This window comes from Fistularia commersonii, chromosome 12, assembly GCF_037954325.1.
Source record: "Fistularia commersonii isolate RoL2024-O1a breed Wild chromosome 12, RoL_Fcom_v1.0, whole genome shotgun sequence".
NCBI lineage: Eukaryota > Metazoa > Chordata > Actinopteri > Syngnathiformes > Fistulariidae > Fistularia > Fistularia commersonii.
Window position 1 is genome coordinate 12,028,505 of NC_141295.1, and position 18,312 is coordinate 12,046,816.

The window sequence follows — 18,312 nt, forward strand, 5'->3', positions numbered from 1 at the left end:
CCTGGAGGGCAATGTTATTATGTTTTTTTTTTTCTCCCGCCGTTCCGAGCAACAAATCTACACAGACTGTGGCTGAGACTCAAGAAAAGGGCAAATTTGCATAGCTTCTATACGGAGGAAAATCTGATCATATAAATGTAAATAAGGTGAGCTTAGCTTATATTTTCCTGGAGAATATACTGAATTGATAACAATGAGTGAGAAGGGGGCAGAGCGTGACACATGGATGGAGTGCGGAGGTCTCGGAGGGGCGCATGGAGCAGCGCGTGCATTAATGTCAAGACTGAAGGCTGGAGATGTTTTGTTTTAAACACACGGCAAAGCCTGCTCAGGATGCTGTTGCTGCTGTTGCTGCTGCTGCTGCATGCAAACAGCAGGAGGCAGTGCGCACATGGATGTTGCATGCAAAGCGTTTCATGTGTGTTTGACAATAATTTCTCAAACTCAGCTCTTATAAGTTGATACAGTGCAACAAAGTTTTGTCATGTTTGAGTCCATGTTAGCCTCCTCTTGTGAAAGTGATGCAAAGCAACTGTATATATAAAAAAAAAAAAAATGTAAAATGTGTATATATATATATATGTATATATTATAAATATTTTTATATTTACAGTTTTACATTTTTTCCGTCTTATATATTTAACCAGGAGTAGGTGCTATAGTTTGTTACAGCATATAATAGTAAAGCTTTGCTATTTCCTGCTTTTTTGAAGTTGTTTTTGATTCCTTTAAACCTGAGATGCTATCGCTAGATTTCATTGCACTCTGTAATGACAATAAAAATCTTGGATCCTTGAATTATCAATATATTCACAATATATGCATGTGTGTGTTTATGATATGATACATGTATCTAATGATATAGTCCAGGGGCAACATGGTGACTCAGTGGTAAGTGCTTCTGTCTCACAATCAATAAGTGAATGAAAAGAAAAGGTCCAGTTCGCACGATAAGTTATTTTTACTTCACTTTGATCTCCACCAAAAACTGCACTTTAAGGGACCCGTTCGTCAAATTCCTGCGGACGTCACAGCAGCTGTCGGCCTCATCCGAGAAGGGACGGGTCTGCAAACAGCCGGGTCCTGAACCTGCTCAAAACAGTGGAGATGATCGTGGACTTCATGAGGAACCCCATCTCCATACTAAACAGGAAACAAGCAGGAACCTGCAGGATTCTCGGATCCACCATCCCCCAGGACCGTAAGTGGTCATCCAACAGAGTCATCCAACATCAGGTCTGTTCTCTACACCTCGAGGATCATCTGGTTGGGTTCAGACTATCAGGACTGCGGAAAGAACTACTCACCTCTACTCAAAGGAGTGAGGAACAAGGTAACAAACATCACCGCTGTCTCACATCGGACACAACCTGACCTCCCGCCTGGTAGGAGGTCCAGACCGCTGCACGGCAGCACCTGCCAGACACACAGGCAGCTTTTTCTCCCATCAACCATCTCTAAGATGAATACATGAATCCCCACGACACCTAACAAACCCGATCATCGCTTCACTCTGCACTTTAAATTTTGTTTTTACGATATTCTTGTCCAGTTGTTTTTTTTTTTTTTTTTTTCTATCTCCGTGTTAGTTTGAGTCATAACTATTAAATTCCTTGTACGCCTTGAGCGTACTTGGTCAATTCAGAATATCTCATTTTCTTTGATTTATCTAACATTTTTTTTATGACAACTGACAATTGGGAAACAAATGGGCTCCAGGAATAAAAAAAAAACAAACTCTGACTGCGGAGTATTTTCCATGAAACCCCGGTGGATACAATACATACAACCAACTGGTTAATCTAGCTAATATACTGTATTTTGCTGCGAGGGACACGGGGCTCCGAACACTGAATGTAATTGTGACAGAGACAAGTTCACGCCTGAGAAAATACAAGACAAGCATTCTATTAGCCCGCTCCGGGACACGCCGTTCTGCGTACAGAGAAAATAAAAGGACAGTCTCCCCGGCTGTGTGCGAGCACCACGGGCTCAAATCAGATTATCCCCCCGCCGCCTATCGCAACTCCAAATTTGATCTTTTCATTTCTACCCAAACAAACACCCGATAAGAGGAAAACACGGCGGCGGAGGAACGGCGTGGAGAAGTCTGCCTCTTCGGGGCGGTCGGGCGGAGGCGGCGGGGGGGTGGGGGGTGGGGTTAATTCCTCGCCGAGGAGCAAAATGTGATTCACATTATCATGACCTCGAAGGGTGTTTCATCTCGGTGTGACTGTAAGGATGCCAACTCAGTCAATGGTGCATGAAACTGCCTCCTTTTATTGGCATGCCATTCAATCAGTTTCCTCTCGCGTATATGTCCTTGGCTCGGCGGTGGGGGCCACCCATTACGACCATCCCCGCACCTGCCCACATCCCGCTGCCCAATCCATTTTAATGTCTTTCCCTCCTCGCCTCCGTCCCTGCATAAATACAATCCGGCTTGTCAAGGAAGGCAGAACCACTCTTTCTCTGCCTCCATTGTTTCTGATTGATTATGCAGAGCGGGCAAAGCGGCGTGCTCCCATCCCCGCTGGAGCTGGATTCGTGCCAACAGATCCTCCCCCATCCTTCCTACTCCCCGCCCCCTGACCTCAGAGGGGGGGTTGCAAGCCACCCACCTATATATCATCCCCCCCCCACCCACGTCCGCCAACGTTGCGGTGACACCGGTAACTTGTAAAAAAAGAAAAAAAAGACATACAAGAAGATACAAGAAGGCAGAGAGGAGATAACCTTTTGCCGATTGCGTATGTTGAGGACGTCTCGACGAAATCACCCGACGGCGTTGTCGGACCCAACTGTTTCCAAGAGACGATTTCAAGTTTTTTGATTTTGCTGTCGCGAGAATGTGTTTCTACTCAGTAAGACAGGCTGCCATCTTGCCTCCCTCGGCGTGCCGAAACCTCTCGATGACCAACGGGGTGTGTGTGTGTGAGTGTACGTCACTGTCGATGGTGCCTGTTATCACTTCCGTCGGCGTGAGTTTTAACCGACGCTCCAGTCTGTCAGCGTCATTAAACCCCCAAAGTGCTCCCCGGGCAGTTCTTGTTTTCGCTATTTGTTCCCCCCCGGCGGTGCTAAAAAGCAACGTCGACGTTCACTCCGCTTGAACAACCTCCGCCTCCAAGGAGGAGGACGCTTTTCGTCTTCCGCCACCACCTCCAATGACACACGCGGTCGTCCTTCAATCAAAAACAAGGCCGATTTGCATAGACCTGGCCGCGTTCCCGGTAGACGAGCCCCCTCCCCAACCCGCCGATGTCAGAGCTGCGGGGGAGGAGATGGAAATGGAGGCCAAGGAGGAGGGACGGGAGACGCGGGAGGTGTGGATTGGGAAGTGGGGAAGAGGCTGCATCGTGGGTGGAAACAAGCAAAGTCCAAATTAAGCAAATGAACAGATGGATGCGACGCATTAGCATACAAGAACAACAAACGGGGGGGCCGCATTGTGAGCTGGCACGGCTCGGGGGATAAATCGGGTGGGAGGTGACGCCGCCAAGGATGCGTGTACGTTAAAACACATTTGTATTGGTGTAAATAAGTTGTACATCTTAAATATAATGATGTGCTTGTAATAATGGCGCAACCAAAGGCACCAGCAGGCGCGTTTTTAATTGCCAATGAATTACCTCGCATCATTCAGCGTGGATGCACGCTGCAGAGCCCAGTGTGTTGCAAGTTTTTGTTTTGGACACTCTTTTATTTTTATTTTTTTGCAGACTGTTGAAAAGGGAGATGAAACACAGATGTCTTTTGTTCCGTGTTTCACCGAGGTCGTAAAGAAGAAACCGATGAAAGATGTGTGTGTGTGTGTGTGTGTGTGTGCGCGCGAGCGTCAGCTGGGCTACGGGAGGAAGTTCAACAACAAGCCGGTGGTTGTTGTTGATAGAATCAGCACGTGCACAAACACACACACACATGCGGTGACCTGGCTGGGTGCAAGTCTATCTGGTTGGTTAGCTGGCTGACCTGCTGGATCATTGGATCAAATAAAAGTCGGAGCGAGAATTATTAAAAACTGCGCAGCACAACGGGTTTACTTTTCCTTGAATAAGGTGATATATTCTCCAGAAAGATCCAGAGGTGACATATCGTACCCTGGGTTAGACTGAGCGTGAATGTCTGTATTTCCATAGAGACGCTGTGTTACATGTAAGAGCCGGGCCATCTATTTCTTCTTGAGAATTAATCATCCCGGAGTCACGGCCAAGCAAGTTACAATTTTTCATCTTATTAAAAAGGAGTCCTGTGAATTATCATCAGGCTTCAATGGGGGGGGGGGACACACACACGTGCTTCGCTGGTCCTCAGCCAGCCCGTCGCTTCCGTCAATCCAACCGACACATCATTACCAGCCGCCGAGCCGAGCAGACCACCTGCGGACAGACAACGTGCATCCGAGGGCTCGGGATGAAACGCATTTTGACACGAGGAAGATTTAAAAAGCTTGTTACATGCACCTTTCCAGGACTAATTTTACTCAAAAGTATTCTGTGGAGCCGACGTTGTTGAATGGCTAATTAAAGCAGTTGACCCAATGTGTCGCGGCGCTGTGTTGCCTGCTTGGATCCGAGCCCGAGCCGTTCGCGAGTCGCCAATTTTGTCTCGCCGCCGGAGGTAGTGGAAGAACCACACAGGGCCATCACAACCTTCTCGGGGGTTCGGTGCAAAAATTGGATCGAGGAACCTCCATTCATACCTTTGTTTGAGGGCTTCTCAACACTTAGGTGATCTTGGGGCGTCCATGTGACATTGAAGTGCATCGACGTTCAGCGCATAAAGCGGGGTGTTCAAATTTACGTCCCGCGGGACGATTCACACCCACAAACAGGTTTAATTCCACCCGCAAGATGATTTTGCAAAGCACAAAAATGAGCCACAAGTGAAAGAAACTATTACTGTGCCATGATTTTACCTGTCCGGCCCACCAGAGAAAAAATTTCTCTTACACCCCTGCTTTTACGACAAAAAGAGGCTATTTGCACATATACAGGACATAAGAATACTAAGCGTGGAAACATGTTTCAATCAAAATGACACCAAACACTTTAATATTTAAGTTATATTTTGATTGAACCTAGCTGCTAAGACAATTTGATCCATCCATACATCCTCTTTACACTCGATTTGCATTCACCCATTGAAACGGACACTCACACAACGACGGCGGTGGAACTGCCACGCAAGGCACTACTAATCGGGCCATCGGGAGCACCACTTTGGGAATCGGGTTGTTACAACCTGCTGAGCCAAAGTCGCCCCACATTTAAATTCCACGCGATGAAGATAAACTAAATCCAGGCATTGGACGAAAGAAATACAAATGATGAGCACCCTGGTATCCCCTCGCTACCTGGCCCCGGTCCGGCTGCTCATCCCTCAAAGTATTTCCAAAGTGCTGAAATTGCAAGTTATATTTAGGTTTTTCTTCCAAATAAAGAGTACACAGAATGAATAATTAAATAGGCTAAGTTAATGGGAACCCCTGGTGGATTCTATGGATTTGTGCAACTGCATACAATACAGGAAGTGGCCTTAAGGCCATGATGCACCAAAACATTGTACTAGTTATCAAGTTTAAAACGTTCCTATTTGCAGGATCTGCAATGATGCATTAGAAATGATGGTTATTCAAGCACATGTTTGCTATCTTCCCTACAATGTAGGAGATACAGATATCTGACTAGCTAAACCCTTCTTGTATGAATATGACTGGAGTTGTAACAAGCTTCCTTTAGCTTTTTACGTTTGACAGACATAGTGAAAATTGCACATACAAAACCCATTTAATTGTATTTTAGATGCAAATGCACTTTTTTGCACACTTCAAAGCTGTCAAATCTAGCAATGAATATTCTTGAATGTAAATAACATTTTACTGTCATTTATCAATTGAATGATGAAATCATGTAGGTCTAAAACTTACAACATTGCGTCCCCGGTGTGAACAGCCAGACAGCATCTGTCCAAAATGGCCGACAGAACATGACCCAAAGAGGTCAGCGGCATCAAAATAAAAGCGGTTTCAAAATAAAAGTTAAAAGTCTGGCCGCAAACATTTGTCATTTGTTGAGTATTTGATTCAAAAACATTGTCACAGCCAATTCGGCTTTTGATATTCAGTTACAAAAAAAATGTTATTTGTCCCAATAAAACATCAAGTACCAAAGAAAATGCTGGTGATGGTATTTGATTAATGAAAATGGCAATTTTGCCCCCCCCGCCCTTTTTCTCAATGATTCGACAGCCTACAATCCAATCACATCGGATTCAATTTTATAATCTTTCATAATCCACAAAGTGGCTTACTGTAGACGGATAGGAAGACGGGCATTCATCCGTCTAAATTCACTTCTTTGTGAATACTTATCCGCTGTGCCAGAATAATTCCCCGGCCTAAATCTTATTATTCCCATTTCATTATTCTCCTGATTTCATTCAATATGCTGATATATCTTCCATTGATCAGTAGCATTGAGAAACCATTATTGCTTCGGTTTAAGTTTAAAGTTAAACTTAAAGTTCAAAGTTTGATGTAAACTGTTCAACTTCTTGTATGAACTTCTCACTTTAAACTAGAGGATGCCTCTTCTTATGCTACACCAATGCCTAAGTATTTACACATAACACTTATTTATTCCATTTATTCCATATTTTTGACAAAATGTATGGAATATCCGTGGAACAGATCTGTGATAAAGCTGAAAGTCCGGCTTGACAGAGAGAAAAGTGCGCAGCTATCAATCTCTTTGCAACTTCATCACCAGAGACGCCGTCAGTGATCCATCAGTGCGCATGTATTATAAAACAAACCCCGGGCAGATAAGGAACACTGAGTCAGGAAGGATAGATAACTATATTCATGAAAGAATTCCGTCTGTTATCGGGGGTGGATCAGATGGATGGCAGGTAAGTAGTTTTCCCCATGAATTCCCTTTCTCTCAGCTTATTGTGTCTCAGTGGGTTACTGCCATCACTTCGGCCACTGCGCTGGCATTAATGGCATTCAAATTATTTCCCCCTCATCGGCGCACAGTTTTTGGCCACTTTCGAATTAATCCATATTTCAAAAATACAAAAATGGATAGAAGTTGAACTACGGCAGGTTCTCGGTTGGCGACGTCCTCCGCTATTTTGCGCGGAAACCGGTTGGCGAGCGCTTTTCGATGGTTTTGTTTACGTTCACCGGTTGTGCGCCATATTGGATTGTGCTACATTCACTTTCTGCTGTTTTATGTTTTTATTTTATTTTTTTTGGATATGCTTACTGTATGCCTTTCGTTATGACTCCCCGGACATGGGTCAAACCTCTGATGGCAGTAATCGAAGAAAAGGAAAGCCATCTCCGTGGAAGTGAAATTTCGATTCCATGTAGTATTTTTATCCCCTAAATTACAACTTTTACAACCAGTGTGTTAGCAGAGGTGAGTGACACAGGTGCAATACCTGACTTTCGCGGTATATCGTGCCGTAGGAATTCGGGGATAAGTCAAGGACACCCATTTAAGGATATTTTTCGACGTGTAATGGAGCATCTTTGAGTGGCTGAAGGACATCACTTTTATTCCTCTGTTTGTGTATGAACATTTTCTGTTTCATGTCTGTTCGTTTCACATGTTTTACTCCCAAAGAATTCTCCAGACATCGCAGACCCAGGGGAGCCTGCCAAAAACCCATATGGACCATTGATGTCCAGGCTGGTAAGGAAACTACATTCATCCTTACAGAAAAGACATTAAATTCAACTGCATTCACGAAAAATACTGAAAAGATTTGAAAATTTGGAATTTAACAGGAAAAAGGGTTTCGGGTCACAGACAAAGCAGTGTGAAAACAGGCTCTTCCACAGTTCTGCCCCATCCACCAAGAGCTGCAAAAATATGCAAGTAGCTTTATGTAATCCAATCCGCACTTAATTCACCTTTTTCTTGACGCTCGGAAAAGATCAGTAACCATCACTTGGCGGTTGATGTGTTACCCTGCGATAAAGAAGAGATGAACCAAACAAACGTAACAAGGCACGAGCGTGAGTTTATGGAGCGCATTACGAATATTAGCATCTGTGTTGGCCTTATCGAGCAAAAATGCCGTCATAAACGAGCCAAGTGATTGAGGAAATAATTACGGCATGGTGAGGATCAGTGCAGCCCCGCATCTGTGTTCGTATTTCTGTGTGTGCACATGAACACGGTTATTTCCGCTATTAGGGACAATGGCGGATTATTTTGGATCAAACAATCTCTCTCTGCCTCAAGCTGCTCTCTCTGGCAAAGAAGTCGTCCCTCCCGATGTCACAGGATGTAAAATGTGTTGTAGGCTCTTGCAGACAATGGCATTTTTTACAAAAAAAAAAGCCTCAGCTCAGTAAAAGCCTACTGTTATTCTTGGTTTGAATATGTGAAGTGCCGATTACTAAATTCAATGCAACGTTTTGTGAGTATTCATCGGAAAAAGCCATTGAATGGGAAGAAAATACGCATCACCCGTGAACAAATGCACGCCAGTCGATGTGCTTTTCGAAATTGTCCCCAGCACCTGTGCCGGTCCGCGGTCGTAGCGTTGTCATTATCCCTCCCCTTCATGCTGCGGGTTTGCTTCGGAAACAGCTACGGCAGACGTGAATAGGTGCAGATTACTTCTGGAACTCCTGCCATGTCACCTGTCGTCGCGCCGACCCGGTGAAATAAACGGCGCCGATGTGAATCCAGAGCTGCGACGGAGGGGAAAGACACAGCGGGAGCTCGGGCACGTGACGCGGCGACAATGACCTTCAACAAACAGTTAACGCTTTGTCACCGCTGGGGGGGGTTTGAGAGAGCGCTTGACAGCAGGTGTCGATGAGAAGCCTCGGTTAATCCGGCGATATGTCAAAGAAATCCATGTCAGCTCGCAGCTGGGGTCCTGTTATAACATTTGATACGGTGCATATTTTTATCCATATGTACTCCGTGTGACCAAACTGGCTTTACAGAAAGGCATCCAGAAGAAACAGGGTATTAATCTCCCGGTTGATTTGCCAGTTCTGCTGAAGGTTCTTGGACGTTCTGCCAATGAAACCTCCATTGGTGTTTTTTGTAAACTTTATTGAAAAAACAGTCGGTCTTCGCTCACCATAGATTTAGATCGAAAAAATCGAGTCGGAAAGACAAGATGTAGGGTTTTGGCCGCAGGTTAGTAACCTCTTTCCGGTAAACCATCAACTTGGAGTGGTTTGAAGAAAATGATTTGTGGTTTATTACAGAGAAACTGAAGCCGCTTTGGGAGAGTGCGGTTCTAAGAACTGTCCAGCTTGAATTTCATTCCAGGAACTCACCTCTGCAAAGGGAACTTTTTAGTTTTGCATTCGTCCCGGTGATAAGGTATCAAAGTAGAGGCTGGTGTGACGTGCACCTTCAGGACAGCGCCGAAAAACAACGAGGAGCTACCACAGCATTCGTGTTCTGCATGGCGATAAACATTAACCATGGATTATCAAATGGGCTTGAGTGTTTTGATTTTCTCCCTGCGCTTGATGTACGTCGATGCAGCGCTGAGAGCCCTGGAAATCCCTCTGTGGAGTAGCAAGCCAGATGAGGTTGGACCACTTCGTCGGCCCATTTCCACACTGGTTCTGACCATTTTATTGCCAGTCACAAGAAAACAGCTGAAAAAAATGGAACCGCGCAGTTCACGAGTATCTGGTGATGGCCATGGCTTAGGAGTTCTACCAATCGCTACGTCACGAGTTCCTATGTAGCTTTAAAAGACCCTACCCTTGAGTTGCAGCTATATCGGTAACAGGAACTGAGGTCCAGGTCTCCTACGCTGTCCGGATGTATCAAGAAACAGCCTATTTCAGGGGTGGGCAAACTTTTTGGCTCAGGGGCCGCATTGACTTTTAAAATTTGACAGGCGAGCAGGGTCAGCACAATAAAGGATGCATATATATTAAAAAAAAAAAAACGTATTCGTTAATAGTACATGTGAGACTCGTCTGACATTTGCTTTGAAAATAAAACCAGCTTGGTTTTGAAGGCTCTGACGTTTGCTTGCATTTCATGCACAAACCAGTTTTTCCCTTGTAGCTTCACATCCAGCTCACACATGTGTGTCAGTACGTCCACAGTAAAGGCTAAATCACAAAGCCAATCTGAGTCATTCAGCTCAGGAAAATTCTAAAGTGTTCTCAAGTAGCTCCAAAAATGAAATAATCTCCTGTTTGAGCTCCCACATTCATTGATCCAGTCATTCAGTCATTCACGGCAAGTATGAATTCTGGACGGATTAAAAAGACCAACGGGATGTGGCCCGTGGGCTGTAGTTTGCCCACCCCTGGCCCAGTTCCTGAAAGGGTTCTGGGAGCTGCAAAAAGCTCCTGCGGTGCAAAAGGGCCTTAAGAGGACTTCAGACAGTCACACGGTGACATGCAATGGAAATTCAAATTAAGTCTCATTCCTGTTAGCCTGATCTAGCAAAGAATTGTAATTTTTAAAAGGTTGTTGGGAAATGATATACTGTCTTGGATTTTCAATCAGCTATATTTTTGTAATTGCAATATCATGGTGTGCTCAACAGGGAGAAGTGGTCGTAGCTAATAAAACCTTTCTGTGTGCACGCGCTCACGCAAATCAGACAGCCGACGTTAAACAATAAAAATATCAGTCTTTATTCTTTGAGATAGCATATCAAGATAAAACCTTAATCTATTTTACCATTACAAATTACACAGGAACTATACAACAGTAAACAAAGTAGATCGATCAGGATAAGAGAGTTTCTTGTCTTAAGAAAATACCTTCTATAGGAAATTGACACATTTGTGATGACTTAAAAGAAGCAGAGCACGTATTCATTATTGAAAAAGTAATTTAGAAGTAACCCAAATTATACATAACCATCGAGTGCGTAAAGACGATGGCACAGATATTACAAATTCTTGGTGCGTTGAAATACAGTTGTGTCGTTTCACGTGTTATTTGGCCTCTTAATGGTTATAAAAAAAAGAGATGCGGGTCCGAAACAAAAGCCCAAACTGTTAGCTTGAAGCTCGCGACGGAAACGTGACGTTACGATCGGAAACGTTCGTCTAAAAAGTACAAATCGGCGCTTTACTGACGGTAGCAGCTTTGGTGCTAGTTTCGAGGGCAGCCGAGCAAACATGGCACTGGAGGAATGCAGGCAACAACAACAACAAACAAACAAACAAACAAAAACACTCCCTAAAACTATCAGATCATATTGTTGTTAGAGACTAGACTGGAATCAAATGGCTAAAGGCCGATTCCACTAAAACACAGCGTACATAAATAGATTGGTAAATGGACACGTGGATGGATTTTCTTCACTGTTGTTGGGATTCTCTAGAACACACAGGCTTTGGTTTTGGTCTACAGGCAGAACATTTGGATAAACGCGGCCTTGCGGCGGTTCCCCTTGCAGGCCCTCAGTTTCTACAATAACATCAGAATGTGGATGACAGCGATTGCGAGTAAAAAAAAAAAAAACATTTTTCTTTTTAAAAAAAGGTAAATGATCGCGGTACAATATGAGGTTTCGCGCAACATCAGCGATATATAGAAAGAGACGAAAAAATGGTTTGGCGGAAAAAAAAATTGAAACGCTGGGAAAATGGTAAGGGGACAAATCTTTCCGAGAGCTGCTCCACACTTCCATTTTTTTTAAATTTTTTTTTTTAAAGTTTGCAGTGCAGAGGTGTCGGTGGTCACGTCCTCTTAACTCTTATCTAAAAAGTTGATACGAGCCCTAATATCTATTACAGAACTAGAAACATCAACACGCAGAGGACCGGCTCAAACGGCGCTTGTGAGCTCAGAGCTATTCTAACACTAAGCTTTAGTTTCACTTGGAGTAATTTCACTTTTTATGCAACACAACCCTGTAAGTAGACTGTTTTGGGCAAAACGGCAAATAACAGGGTAAATGTATTTTTACTGAGAATGTCGACGAGAGGGGTTCAAAGATACGGGGAATTATATCAGAGATAAATAAAAACACGCGTTTAGGTTTCTTCTTCCGAGACATTGTATCATCCCAACGCTATAAGACTGGGAGGAAGGGAGGAAGTGTGTGTGTGTGTGCGTGTGTGTGTGTTTTGTGAGTTTTTCCCCAGTCCTTGAGTTTGACGCCTTTGGGGCTCCTTACACCTCGTGGGACAGGGCTTCATGCTGCGCGGCCGTCCCGTTGGCCTGGACGGCGTTAGGCGCCTCCTCCGGCTGCCCGTTGGCCTTCGGCTCTGCGGCAGGACGGTCGGGCGGTTGGGACGGGAAGTGGGGATTCGATTCATTCAGCCGGCGGACGCGATACGTCTCGTAGTGGATGCTGCCCGTGATGTCCTTGATGTTCTGCATGTGTGTCCTGAAAGACATTGGACATATTTACAGTATTTATAGTAGTTTGCGCTTGTGTTGCACAGTAAGGTCCCTGGTTCTAATCTGAACAAGACGCTTCAACTGGGCTTTGCATGTCCATTCTGTGTTCTGTGTCTGGATTCTACAGTTTCCTTCTGCAGTCCAAAAACATGCAGATCATAAATTGCCCGCATATGCGAATGAGTAAATGAACGGTGGTTTGTCTCTATATGACGTATAAATGAGAGGGTGAATGGTTGTTTGTCTGCACATGACATGTGAGTGGCAAAGTGAAGGGTTGCATTTTTCTGCACGGCGTGTGAATGAAAGGGTGAATTGCTGAATATCCCTATCTAATGTATGAATGAGAGGGTGAACAGTTGTTTGTCTCTACATTACAAGTGACTGAGTGAGTTGTATGTTATACCCAATGACAGCTCGGATAGGTTCCAGCCCTCCCCACCGGTTCCCCACAACCGAGTGCAGGATTAGCGGTATCAATAATGAATGAATTTTTGAGCTATAGCACGTTTTCTAGTTTCTCAATATCACAGTTGTATGACTGGGATTATGGAATGAAAATATCACTATACAGACTTCATATTCACTTTTACACACACACAACTACATATATATATATATATATATATATATATATATACAATCACACATATCTACCTATATGTATATATATATATATACACACATATGTATACATATATTCTATATATAGATATATCCATATCTATATATAGATATGGATATATATATATAAAGAGAGAGAGAGAGAGGGAGAGAGAGAGAAAAGAGCTTTTTTCTCTTTTTTTGTAATACAACCATGGTTCTAAGTCATCCAGGTCATGTGGGATTCTTGTCGTGGAAACTGGTCTTGAATTTTTTCACTTGAAGACATTTCACCCTTCAAACGTCTTCAGGTGAAGAAATTCCTCCTAGTGTGTCGAAGTGTTGTTGAGCAAAACGCTGAACCCCTAACTGCTCCCCTGGCACTGGGAGACGGCATGCCAACCGCTCGTGGTCCATCCATGATGGGTTCAAGGCAGAGAGGAATTTCTCACAGGGGATTTAATAAATTAAATGAAAATGAAAAAACACTAAAAAAAATTGAAAAAATTAAAATTTCATGATAGATAATGACAGGCTTACAATGGGAAAGGGTTTTAGCCATAACCCATGACAACACACAAACACACAAACACACACACAGCTCACTAACTTTAGCGGAGCATCTCGACGACTCCCCCATACCCTCACAAAACACGTACACGCACGGCTACAATATATTGATACACCATATTTGTGTGAGGCGGCGTACCTGATGAGGAGGTCTCGCAGGTACGCAAACTCACAGTGTGCGATGTTCTCAACTGTAAAAGAGAGAAGAAAAGGGCACCTTTAAATTAACGCGATCAGGGATAAAAAATACATCCAATATTACAGGCCATGAGGAGACTTGCAATGGCTTAATAAAGCACAAGATGGCAGTATTACTCATATGAAGATCCTTCCATCACTTTCTTGCTCCTCTTTCATTTTTTTTTTGTCATCTCGGGTGAGATGTCTTTGCAAAGTACCAATGGCGAGCCGCTGGTGGATCCGGCAGGGTTTAACGCATAGATTATGTCAAGAGCGTTAATGGGGGGAAAAAAAAAGAAGGAGGCTGCTATTTATGTAAAGCTTTGAAATCCCAAGGCAGGAAATTAAATCCCGTTGGTTGGAGGAGAGCAGGATGACCGCCGAGTCTGCGCTTATTAATGGCCTTAAATGAAGACACTAACTCGTCCAGACAAGATGCAACTGTGTGTCCTCTGTTATCACCGGCTCCCTGGATATGACCCAAGTAAACATTGACAAATATATTGTTTTATCTGTCTTTTGTTATATATGATGGTTTGAAAGGGTAATTTTTTTTTTTGATATGTGTTGTGGTCAATTGTGCATCCTTGACCCAGCCATTGTTAGCACGGCCTTGAGTGAGGTGAGCCAAAAGATAGGCAGGATTGAAACAATAGTAAGGTGTGTGTGTGTGTGTGTGTTTATGTGTGTGTTCATGTTCCCATGAAGATCCAGCTAGATTTCATACCAGAAGTCCATAGTTTTGTGTGTGTGTGTGCGCGCGCGCGTGTGTGTGTGTGTGTGTGTGTGTGTGTGTGTGCCCATCCCACAAAATACATAGAGAAACGTAATGTCTTATTTGTGAAAACATGGAACTGTTGAATCTGAATACTTGACAGGGAAATGCTATTGTGTTTTTAGCGTCCATCTAAAGTGTGAGAAACTCTAAATATGGCATATTGAAGATATAATAATGACATAAAAAATGTAATCATGCTACAAATGATATACTTTGATCAGTGCTGGGCGTTGCACACATGGACGATTTTTGGTTGAAATGGCGTAGAAACGCTGCTGACAGATAATGTAATTGGACATCGTCGGTTGTATTCAACCATCTGTGCAGACGTCTGTGAGACCGGATTGCATTCCTCACCATGATCACAGTTTTGGGCTGAACTTAATTCTCTAAGACAGCTTCAAGGGGCTCTTACAGCTTAAGGTGAGTCCATTAGTGATCATTTCTATAAATGTCAGGCATCCATCCATTGTGTTATGTAATATTCTCCTCCTATAAACTGACACACTATGTGTGTGTGTGTGTGTGTGTGTGTGTGTGTGGTACCCTCTATGGTGCCCCATTTGGTTTTCCTCCCCAGAATCCTTTTCCCATTCTCCTGGTACTCCTGGTCGCTCCCCACCACAGCAAAAGGAATCATCTCCTGTTTGGACACACACACACACACACGTAAAGATACTTTTGTTTACTTTTTGTATGATAATCCGCAAAGATAGCAACATGTGAATGCAGGATCTGAAACTTTCACCCTCCTTTGCACGTCTGGGTAATGTGTGAATGGATGAGTGAATGGTTGTGTGTCTAAATAGGCTGTGTGGACAAGTGAGTGAATTGCTTTACGTCTCTATGTAAAAATAAGGAATATATATGCCTTTTTGTAAATTTAAGGAAGATCCGCTCCTGGATTGAGCCCCACAAACTTACCCTGATTTTATCGTTGATCATCCGATCCTCCGCGTCCTCGTCAAACTCTTTCTGAGGGTAGACGTCGATCCCGTTGGCTTGCAGCTCTTCCCTGATCTGCAAAACGCCAAACGGTTAATTTGTTTAATAAAAAAAAACAAAAAAAAAAAACCCTGTGATTTATATCACATCTGTAAATTATATATACAGTTTAGAGCATTCAAAAATAGTCTGGTTTGGGTTTTTTTTTTCTCTCAAAACTGCTGAATCATCGTTAAGCCGAGACCAAAAGTTTCCATCATGAGAGGAGAACCGGCGACCGGCTTGAGGGAAGTCCGACTGCCAAACGTAAACAATCAATCAGGTCGAAAGCCTCCATCCATCATTCGACCATCCCGGCGGAGACGCGGCAGCCAAAACCCAAGTCGGAGACATAACACAGGCGTAACCGGGGAGAAAATCGAGTCATAAAAATTCAGTTTTGGAGTTGAATGGAAGATCTTTAAACACAAGCTGGCTTACACAAACACACGTTATGTAAGTGGTTGATATTAATATTAAGTGGTTGGTTGTAAACTTCACGCAAATGAAAAAAAAAACTCGAAAAACTCATATAAACCAAATGATCCGTAGTGAAATGCCCTTTTAATGAATGACCGTTCACTTCTGCAATTACTCCACTTTCCGCAAGCGCAATTTCCTCTTGGTCTTCAGTCAAAAACCCCGCGTTGTACGACCTGGGTAGCTTTCTCAGGGTTGTATTATGGGCTGTGGGCTCAAAAATAAGGTGAACATTCAGAGAGACCTGACATTATATCAATAAAAACAACTCATTTTTTATTTGGCATGTCAGTGGCTTCAAAATGGGGTAAGGCCTGGGGGGGGGCCGTTGGCTCGAGAAGCTCCGAGTCAATAAACTTCAGGGTCACGGTTCTCGTCCAACTGCGCTACGAGACATCCAGCTTCGAAATCAGTGCCAGGGGATCAAATCCAAACCCGGCTTTCTTTCCTTTTCGGACAATGTTACGGGCATTAGCGGGGATGCGGCAGCCAAGTTGGCCATTGCGTTTCGCGAGGACAGGGAAAGGCCCGTATTCTCAGGGAATAAACGAAGAGTCTCCGCCTCATTCTTTCTTAAAACCATGGTCTTTCTAAGAAACAGGAAGAGACCGACAGAGAAGTTACACAAAACCGCTCAGTCATTTTTCGCAGATGTTCCCATTATTCGGTCCCTGCTGTTTTTGTTCTTGCGACTTTAAAATCACATGATTTCAGAAAAATGACTTTAACGCCGATCTCGACCTGAGGGGAGCCAACATCTATTTAGATCAGTCCGAACCTGAGGTACCGACACATTCGTATGGTGGCATTAACATTTAGCAGGTGGTGGCGGGCGGGATGTGATAGGGAGGAAAATTGAATGAACTTAAATCAGAAAACGTTAGGTTACGATCAACCGATCACACGGTTTTGAAAACGTCTGTGCTTACCGTCTGCTTGAAGTAGTCCCTCTCGTCAAGGGTTAGCGTGTCGGCCTTGGCGATGACCGGGACAATGTTGACCACCTTGCTAAGGCGCTTCATAAACTCCACATCCAGAGGCCTCAGGCTGGAAGGGGGGGGGAACAGAAAACAGCCTTGTCTCATTTTCACGAAGACGCTGGACGTGACAACAGTTTGAGATGCTTAAATCTAGTTTTATTGACTATCCCTTTTTTTTCCATTCATTATCTATGCTGCTTATCCTGCGCTCAGGCTGGTAGGGGCGGGTGCTTATCCCAGGACCGATCACACGGCCAAATATGGAGGCAACAATTCACCGTCTTATTCACGCGTCAAAAAAGGACGTACATTCAGACGTCATACAGCCATGCAACCATTCGATCCTCAGCTCACCTTTCTTGCAAAGAAATGCCGCCATTCACTCTTATATTCACGTCATGTCGACATACAACCCATTCCTTCCCTCATGCACAGGTTATACAGACATAATAATTCAGCCTCTCATTCACACAGTATATAGCGACATAGCACAACACGCTCTTTCATATATGTAAACTCGACATATGACCAATCAACCTCTCATTCAAAGTTCATATAGAGACACACAACCATCCATGTGATGCAACACATTAACTCTTTCATTCACACATCATATAGACGTCACACTTCACCCTCTCATTCACATGTCATATAGACATAACAATTCACTTTTCATTCACAGGTCATATAGATACAGACAACAATTCACTCTTTCATTCATATATGAAAGAGACATATAACCATTCAATCCTTTCTTCAAAGGTCACATAAAACATGTCTATGAAGGTTCTCAGTCATCCAGGTTATAGTGAATTCTTGTAAAAAAAAATTTGTCACAGCAAATCAACTTGAATTTTTTCACTTGATGATGTTTCACCCCTCATCTGAGAGGCTTCTTGAGCCTCTCAGATGAGGTTCACATGTCACGTGCACATGCAACGCATTCACTCCCTCAGTCACACATCATATAAACACAACCCTTCACCCTCTCATTCACGTCATACAGACAAATAACAATTCACCATTTCATTCAGTGGCCAACCACTGCTCCACCCTGCCGTCCACTACTCACATTTACAATCAGAAACTTGCAAAGGAATTACTGTAACGACAGAAAGCAATCACTAGATGGCAATCATGGTCTTCAATCACATTGAATTAAACATGTTTTTGTTAACTTAGTGGCCCTTCTTGTTTTAACCATGTCCCATGTCTTTAGGCGCTTTAAAGCAGCTCAAACGCGAATTGGTGACAACTTTCCATTGCTAATGTAGCTTTAAAGCTGCGGGTTGTTGCCTGCTGTTTGACTGTTACCTCGAAGAGGGAATGAGGTTTTAAGTATTGACTTTTGATACTTTCCTGTAAT

General features: G+C 43.6%; 1 protein-coding gene across 3 annotated transcripts in view; it reads right to left on the reverse strand.

Annotated features, from left to right (window-relative positions):
* Nucleotides 1-10,623: 10,623 nt before the first annotated feature.
* septin9b (septin 9b) overlaps nt 10,624-18,312 on the reverse strand; it is a 69,218-nt gene continuing 61,529 nt past the window's right edge. For all 3 annotated transcript variants that reach the window (XM_086157142.1, XM_086157141.1, XM_086157140.1), the window contains exons 7-11: nt 16,896-17,013; nt 15,427-15,522; nt 15,049-15,145; nt 13,684-13,735; nt 10,624-12,357 (exon numbers count right to left, since the gene is read on the reverse strand). In XM_086157142.1, the coding sequence (XP_086013268.1) occupies nt 12,141-12,357; nt 13,684-13,735; nt 15,049-15,145; nt 15,427-15,522; nt 16,896-17,013 (580 nt within the window). In that variant the 3' untranslated portion in view covers nt 10,624-12,140. The remainder of the gene's footprint in view (nt 12,358-13,683; nt 13,736-15,048; nt 15,146-15,426; nt 15,523-16,895; nt 17,014-18,312) is intronic.